This window comes from Triticum dicoccoides, chromosome 6A (genome assembly GCF_002162155.2).
Source record: "Triticum dicoccoides isolate Atlit2015 ecotype Zavitan chromosome 6A, WEW_v2.0, whole genome shotgun sequence".
Classification (NCBI taxonomy): Eukaryota; Viridiplantae; Streptophyta; class Magnoliopsida; order Poales; family Poaceae; genus Triticum; species Triticum dicoccoides.
In genome coordinates this window covers 8,776,837-8,785,865 of record NC_041390.1, presented here as the reverse complement: position 1 = coordinate 8,785,865, position 9,029 = coordinate 8,776,837, and the positions used below count along the sequence as shown (strand labels likewise).

The 9,029-nt window shown below is 41.7% G+C and overlaps 1 protein-coding gene across 1 annotated transcript; it reads right to left on the bottom strand.

Annotated features, from left to right (window-relative positions):
* Nucleotides 1-2,264: 2,264 nt before the first annotated feature.
* On the bottom strand, nt 2,265-3,707 carry LOC119319174 (SKP1-like protein 1). The gene is made up of 2 exons (XM_037593660.1): nt 3,255-3,707; nt 2,265-2,607 (listed from the first exon to the last, which is right to left on the bottom strand). Exons 1-2 carry the CDS (start codon nt 3,606-3,608, stop codon nt 2,428-2,430), a joined length of 534 nt encoding a protein of 177 aa, XP_037449557.1. The 5' UTR covers nt 3,609-3,707; the 3' UTR covers nt 2,265-2,427.
* Between the last annotated feature and the right edge of the window lie 5,322 nt (nt 3,708-9,029).

Below are 9,029 nucleotides of genomic sequence, written 5' to 3'. Positions count from 1 at the left end.
TACTTTTTGGATGGCCTACTGGCTGATACTTTTTCAAGGGCCATCTGATCTCAAAATTGAATAATGCTGTACTAGCATTTCTGTTGTTGCTAGCTTTTTCTGTTCTGAAAATACAGGGCAGTTTCACGGTTACTTCAGAGTTTTGGCATAGCTTTTGAAAGCCTTATATTACTTAAGCTTTTTCAAGCATAGAAAGATAGGTCATGTTGTTTCCTACAAAATATTAATTATAATGTAAATGTATTATATATCTGGAGGACTATTTTGGACTAAAATAAAAAATTCGAGCCACTGGGTCCATTTTATGCCACACGAGTTAAACTCTATGTATCCGCACATACAGATATATTTTATGCCACACGAGCCACTGGATCATTGTTTTCTGCCATCAATCTGTTTGTAGCTCTCTTGTTCGTGGAAGTGCTGAATCAAAGGATGTAAATAAATGGGAAGCTTCCACAAGTCAATACCAGAGAGGTGATCCTCACAAGTTGCTTATTTTCGTTGCTGAAGATACTATGTCAGCGCTATGGGAAACTTTGTGCACCTTTTGGTTCTAACCCATCAGAAGAGATGCTTCCTCTGTTTCATGCTTTATTTTGTTGCGGTTATAGTTGGACTTGCATCACCATTATATTGTGTGCATGTTCCCCTTGGCCATAATTATTCATTTGGAATTTTCATTAGAAGCAAGATGTCCATAATGCACGTTCTATTTAATGGACCATTGTTCTGTCATTTTGTCATACAGTGCAAGCAAACTAATACTTTTTGTTAGGATTACCATCTCTCAATGGCTATGATGGATGCATTAGACTTGATTTTTTTATTCTACTTGGTATATATTATTGCCTGGCCGTATCAAGGTTTTGATTGTACATTTTCCTGTCCGTCGTACTGTACCTACTACTACTGGCTACTAGCCATCATGGTCCTTCTTTTATTTAGGCTACTGTTTGAAATGGTTCCTTTCAAGGATTATGAATATTACGGAGTTGGCTTTTATATCAAGTACTCCCTCCGTCCGAAAAAGCTTGTCTCTCAAATGTATGTATCTATCACCAAGTTAGTGCTAGATACATCCATTTGAGGGACAAGCTTGGGACAAGCTTTTTCGGTCGGAGGGAGTAGTATCTCAAATTATAGATTGCTTTTATAATGTCTAACTCACCTTTTATAGTAAAGATCAGGTGGGACCTTGCAAAACTATTTTTTTGATTCTTCCATTGAGTAACATAAACTAGACCAGTAATTTTTTTAGCACCATTGTGTGCGATAATTTGACTATTTCTTTAATATTTGTACATCTGATTGTCATTTGAATTCTTGGTAATAATAAGTTCTTTTCATGTTGTGAGATAAGTAGTGCTTGTATGGGGGATTTTTGATCCAATAGTCGCTTCATGAAAATACACCCTATGGAAGTCAGATGCAGGTAGTTCTTTTATATTCTGTGTCATGCCATATGTAGCCAAGTGTCCCCCAGTTGAGGCTAATACTCGTCCTTCAGCTAAAATTGATGGCAACTGCTCTTTCTCGGGATCTTTGCCTTCAAGGAAAAACAGTATTATATGGTTTTTCCTTGCTACCTGTTTATACTGCCTGAAACAAAGAGAAAGATGTTTGTCATACCCTTTTTTTTTTGTTAGAGTCTATAGAGCAAGCATGGCACCAGCTTGGCTACCATGGTCTCCGTGTGCATATTCATTCAGTAGTGGCGGTGCTTTCTTTCTTTCTACCAAGGAGGAGGAGATGTGCTGAAACTGGATGCAGACATGGTCCTTTCTTCTTCTAGAAGACGGAGCATGGCGCAAACAGGGGCTTTGCCTATACCACCTGATTCTGAAGGAGGATCAGCTCCGCTTTGATGCATATTGTTGCAGGCATAGGCGTGGTGCCAATGGTTTATCGAGCTACATCACGTAGGACTCTACTAATTCAAGACCTAACAATCTCTTCCTAATTTTGAATTTTGTCTTATGTGCTGGTTCGATCTTGACTCGTTGTAGATCATCCTTTGTTGACTCATTCTCTCGCACCATGACAAGTTAAACTGATATGCTTCATTGGTCGCAACAATCTCTCTCCAATTTTAACTTGACGAATTTACAGACCACCTTAAATATGCCTTGGACTACCCAGCCTGCTAGAACCATGTGGAATACACCATCCTGTGGACTTCACCATCCACCATAGAGAGATACATGCCGACTCCTTGTGGATCACACCATCCCGTGGACTACACCGCCCACTCCAGCCTCATGTAAAGACACTGACAAATATATTCACGCAAGCATAAACACTGAATATGTTCAGTGACGCCACCTCATAAACTCCAGTACAATTACAACCACACAAAGAGTGCAGCTAAAAGGTTGACATGACGAATACTAAGCGTTCACTCAATGCGACCTAGATGCTGCTCTACTAAAATGCCCACTGGTTCTCCCTGCGCATCGTCTCCTCCTCCTCCTCCTCAGGCAAGTAGTAGTCATTCTTGATGCTCAAGAAACAACGGATCTCCTCCAGGGTATGGCCACTAATCGTCTCGGCAGTAATCTGGGAAGTCAGGTCCAACAACCCCTTGATGTTGAGGTAACTTGCAGCCTGAGAGGGGGTAAAAAGAACCATAGGGTGTCAAAGAGAAGCATTAATCTATAATGGCTATAGAACATGGATAATTAGATAGATTGTTTTGCATTAAGATGTGTTACAAGCTAATAAAACACAAAACAACACATGAAGTGACCTACCGTGCGAGATAGAAGCATTAATATATGCAGCATAATCATAAAAACCATATATTGTTATGAGTATAATCATAAAAAGCATATATTGCTATGAGTAGTCTCATGTTTCCACACGTTAATCATATACAATTTGCGGGCACATTGATAGTGCAGCTTGTAAGTTCACACTGATCATAATAAAGCTTCCTAGGTTATGCATAACAATGATATGAACATATTTGTGAAACATATCAGACAAGATGATGCCCTAACCAATTTACTAGGATTTCGTATGGCTGGCCAATCGTGTACGTCGCTAATAAAGCACAATCATGTATAATCTAAATCTAATCTAGTCTAATCGAATCAAATCGAATCTACCTTGATGGATGTACGAGGGGTTTGTCCAATCTAATATAATAGTACAAAGACGCACAAGCCCAATCTAGATCGAGTGCCAGAAGGGGAACATCTAGAAAAAGTAGATCTAGAAAAAGAAAATGGTCGAATCGAAGGATATGATACCTGGATGAGGTCGAAGCGGGTGGCACGGTTGACCTTGATGAATTCTGTGTCCCAGATCTTGAGGTCTTCAGCTAGGGCGGCAGGAGCCACGATATCAGACGCAGCGGCACCTGTGGCTCCAGTGGCGACGACAGCTGGCATGGTCGGGACGTGTTTGTTGCAGTACTCGATGACCTTGGAGAGGATCTTGGAGTTGATGTTGGGAATCGGAATGCCTTTGTCGACGCAGTCATCCTCGATCAAATGGCGGATGGTCTGCGACTCCATGGCGACCGCCTCCTCCACCTCGAACTCCATGCCGTCGGACGACTTGAGCATGATCATCTTCTTCTCGCCTGCCTCTGCGGTCTCCATCGCTGCTAGATCCGGGCTGGGGGTAGGGGCGGATGAATTGGGGATGGGGGAAACCCTAGAAACACGGTGGTGGCGGCGGAGGAGAGGAAAAGATGGGAGATTTGGTTGCTGTGGGATGGGTTGGGCTAGGGTCTGGGGGAATTTATTTATTGAGGCAGGGCAACGCGTGATTGGACATCTATCTATCATACATCGCAAGGAAAGCAAACCAAACCAAACCAAATTTGAATCGAATTTGTTTGATGACATCTGCAGGAGCAGGGGTCCGAGCACACATTCGACCGTCCGATCTATATCTCGCGCATGCAAGGCCAGTAGTGGCACTTTAACAAAAAGAATCCCACCACTCCCCTCTTTGTTTTTGCACAAAACCCCTTTATATCTCCCATGCAACCCCATCCCTGCCGAACCTCCTCCAACCAGCCATCGATCCCGATCTATCATGGTGGGCACCGCACCACCATTTGCCCCCAATGCCAAGCCATGGAAGAACTAGTCTTCGTGCGCAGGTATACAATAATTCATGTGGTGTTACCTAAATATAAATACCTCTTCCAGCTAGTATTGACGAGCAAAATCATCGCAACAACGCTATTGAAGCAGTACATTTACATATTTGCTAGAGTTTTTGACATAGCTTATCATTTCTCCGTTCGCTTGGAATAAATTATTAATTATTCAATTAAAGGTCGAGAAAAAGCACCACACATGGTACATCCCAGTCTCTTGAGGATAGTGAAGAGATTTAGTTAGGGGCAGCACTAGGGATCAGACTACTGATCCCTTGCTCCCATCAGACTAGTGGAGCACCGTAGGATCAAAAGCCTTGTAGCCGTCCAATATTTTAATATGGCCCACACATGGTTTGTTGGTTTGGATCCTTAATTAATTGCTCCGGTTAGTCCTTCCACTAAACACGCTGCTACATATGCCAACTATCCTTGCTTCCTAAATCACTGCTTTCATTGCTTCCTAAATCACTACTTCATGATTGAACACACGCATCAACAAATGGTAGATTCATAGTACTTGGCCATTAGCCAGAAATTGCTTCCCATAAATCACGCCAAATATCCTTTATTATAAAAGAAAAATCTGGTAATTTGTGATTTGCTTCCAACAAACAAATATAAGAAAAAAAATAGTATTCGAGATACTTTTTGTACATACCAACATGATTAGGTGGCATGGAAGCATTATTCTTTCTCGGGAGAAGCATCCTTTTATGGTGTGATGAGAACATATTTATTCCATATTTGTCGACCGTATTGATAGAAATATTTTTTTGCGTCAATAGAAGCATTATTTCTATGCTATATGGTAGCATTTGGATGATTTGGAAATATATTTTGGTGCAGAAGAAAAAATATTTGCATTTGATGGGAACATTTACTTTTTGCAAAATAAAATGTATGGAAGCAAAACAAGAATATACATATGCACAAATTTAATTGATTTGAACATTATACACTTTTATTCCTAAACAACAATAATTTCACTTCTGCATAGCCAGCATCACTGCGTGTTAAACTAGCCGATCATGCGTGAGCTCCATGTGCACCGCCAGTTATTCGTCGTCAACAAGGCAACCACCAACAAACAACGGAGCCTAGAGGTTGCATCACATTAGCCATTGCCATTGTGCTGGAAATGTAGAAGCATGACTACATCAAGCGGAACAAAATGTCTGCAAAGAAGATCAGTGACAAACAATTAAGCACACACGATAGTTGTGGAAACAATATTTTTTGCTGCAACAAGCAAAATGCATGTATAACAACATCAGTAAATAAATTGTATGGGTCTTCCCTACTATTTTTATAGAAAAACAATATAGAAGCCACACTAGCCATGGTTGAAGCACACAATGGAATTGGTTGGACCAAAATGTCTATAAAAATAAAAGAAGCATACATGGGCAATGGTTGAAGCAAAAGTTTACTACCATGGAAACATATACATGTAAGGATCACTGGAAGAAGCAAAATGAATGTACAATAACATTAGTCAAAGAAGCAACACCGGTCGTGGTTGAAGCGTACTAATATTGATTGAAGCACAAACAAGTATTGGTTGAAAGCAGAATGTATATACAATAAAATAAGGACACACTGGCAATGGTTGAAGCATAAATTCACTGCCATGGATATGTATGCAAGAAATAAGGATAGAAAGCAGGGAGGCCACCTCAGTACAAGCTGTCAGGAGTTAGCTACATTGCTACCTTCCATGTGCTGCTTGTAATCCAAGCACATAACCATGCAATATAGGTAGCTTAATTCGCTGTATAAATACAAAAATTAATGGGGGAGATCTCTAGAATGCTTACAAGACAACGTTTATAAAAAAATGCAAAAAGAAGAAGCAGTTTTCATGGCAGCAACTATCTAAACAGGAGAAGCATATGAACTATAATTCACTGATGACATCAAGAATGTAGGAAGCACGAAATATGGACACTCAACTATATGGCACATGACATTGGCATTAGTAAGCTTGGTGCCATTATGAGGATGCATCTGCTGTGTTGCCACCACACAAATCTTAACCTATTGTAAGCGATTAAGAGATGAGGTTGACAAATTGGTCACATTTTTTAATGTAGGAAGCACTAAAAGTGGAAGCAATTTTTCTAGACGACCGTTGCAAATTTGTCACAAATTAGAAACATGAGTGTATGAAGTTGGGAAAAACTGCAGAGAGTGCAACTTTAGTCTTAGATGGAAGCATGAAATTTTGAAACATGAAATCAAAACAAAATTACGGCCAACTATGGTTACATATATATTGGTAGCTCTGTATATAGGAAGCACTGAAATATATTTCGCTCAACAGTCGTCAGATTCAATGGAAGCATGGAAAAAATATTGAAACTAAGGGAAATTGTCACCAATACTAGGCTGCTGGATGAATTACAAAGAAATTTCCGTTGCAAAAACGAAAAGTCCACAAATCAGGGCGACGGACGCAGTTCAAATACCTTGGGTTTGGTGTGCGCTTTGAATAGGGCGGAATTCTTGTAATCCGATGCATGTTCTACGGCCGGCAGGAGAAAACCCAAATGCAGCGGATTCAATGGATGGTGGAGCCTGGCGAAGCACGAATCGCAGCCGTGATTGGAGCCTCGAACTGCTAATGCCAAGATGGAGCACCGTCGCCCGAGGTACACATCGGTGGAGAGGAATAGAGGGCAGTCGTGATGCTGGACGACGTGGATCGAAGGAGGAACAGGGGCGGAAATTGGCCGGAGATGTGGAGGTGGGAGGCGGATCGAGCTGGCCGGTGGAGCAGTGGATCTGGCGAGGAGAGCTGGCGGCGACGCGAGCGAAGCGGACCGGGCAAGTATGGATGATGGGCTCGCAAGGGGAGAGGGGATTACGTGCGGGGTTTACGCTGATTTTTTTCCACAAATACGAGGCAAAATCTTGAGCGTCAGGTTTTGAATGAATCGAGGCCTTCGAGCGGTCTGTCACGGGTGTTCCTTCAGGCTATGGATAGGAAGAGTTTACCTTTAGTTAGTTGAAGATGTGAATTTAGTGCGGTGAAATGCAAACTACTATCACATATATTAGAAAAGTAACAATATGGTGATACAAACTGCAGGTCTGATAACAGACCAAGAAACCGTTGCACATATACTAGATACCAAATGCAACATTCAACGTGACAACACAACAACACATGGATACAAACATAGGAAATATAACAATGGAAAAAATAGATGTAGTTTCCTTTTATGATATTCTGAGAAGCCCACTGATAGCAAGGTATTTCCTCCGTCCCTAAATAGGTGGCATATTAATTAAGTCAAAAAATTGAAGACCTGCGACACCATGTTGTTTGAAATAATAAAGTAAATAAGATGGTGATACAAACTGCAGGTCTGATGACAGAATGCAACTGATAAGAAATGCGGACTAGTTAACTTAAAATGCATAAAATGAACCCAGGGTCTTTTAACTTGGCAGCTAATTTTACTTTACTTTATGAAGTCATAAATGGTCAAATAAACACTTTAACTTGGTATTTGCGTTCACACTGATCCAAGTTTCTACTCAGTGCAGAAAAATTGCCACTGAGAGGTCGACTGAGGGCCCAACCACCTCCTATCTTTTATGAATAGCCCTTCGAGTCTTTGTGTTTTCTGACACACCCATGTGTTTTGTGGTACAAGGAAGGGCGATCACACCATAGGCGTCGGATGTGTTGCCTTCATGAAAGTGACCCGGTGCTGAGGAGTGTGTGTGGTGTCACCTATAACATTGTTAATACCCAGCGCTACCAACGGCTAAGGAAGATCTGGTGTCATCAGCCTAGCCCAAAGCCTGAAAACCGAGTTAGCCCGGTCCAGCCATCCGCAATGGGATGCCAATTCCTTTTTTCCTTAAGACCAAGGTAGGCGCCATCTTTATAATATGTAAAGGCATGCTTTCTCCGGAGGTTATTAGAATTAATAAAATTAAAATACAATTGAAGATAATCTAGAAATGTAATATTGTCTAGAAGGTCCTTCACTACATCTGACATCCATAACATTGTTCCTGGACAGTAGATCTTCCTTAACCGTTGGTAGCACTGGGTACTAACAATATTATCAATGGCAACACACACTGCTTCTCGCTGGGTCCGTAACAATGTTCCACTTTCATGAAGGCGACACATCCGGAAAACATTGTTACCGACGCCCCGAGGGAAAACATTGTTGCCGAGCTACAAACGGAAAACATTTCTACCGACCCCACTTTATATTTTCCCTTTGTAGTCGGAACAATGTTTCCTGTGCTGCGAGGGAGGCTCAGTAACAATGTTTTTTGTGCTGCGTCCGTAACAATGTTAGCGACGACGGCCAATGGCGCACGGAAACCATTGTTGCTGACCCTGCGCCAACAAAGGAACATTGTTACGGTTCCAACACAACAACGGAAACATTGTTATGAAGGGTCAGTAGAAATGTTTTCGGTTGCGGGTGTGCGTAGGGTCAGCAACAATGTATCATGTAACAATGTTCCCGTGATGACGCACAGTCAGTAACGATGTTGTTCATGCGTAAATAAGTTGTGTCCGTAACAGGTTGGTCACAATGTTCTCCGGTTAACAATGGAGCACCTGGAGTACCCCATGATGGGAGCACCCGATACGTTCGCGTGATGATCCATCGTTCCCTCACAAGAGCTTATAAGATTTATAGATATGTGAATTGCAATGCAACTCACAAATGGCAGGCAATCGAAATGTTCTCCTGCTGACGCTGGTCCGTAACAATGTCCCATGTTCACGCTGGGTCCCTAACAATGTCCCCTGTTCATGCTGGGTCCCTAACAATTTTCCCATGATCCACTTCTTGAGCAAATTGATTGGTTCCTCACCTCCCTACACTGGACCATTCATATCCTAAAACCCTACTGAAACCCCTCGGCAAGC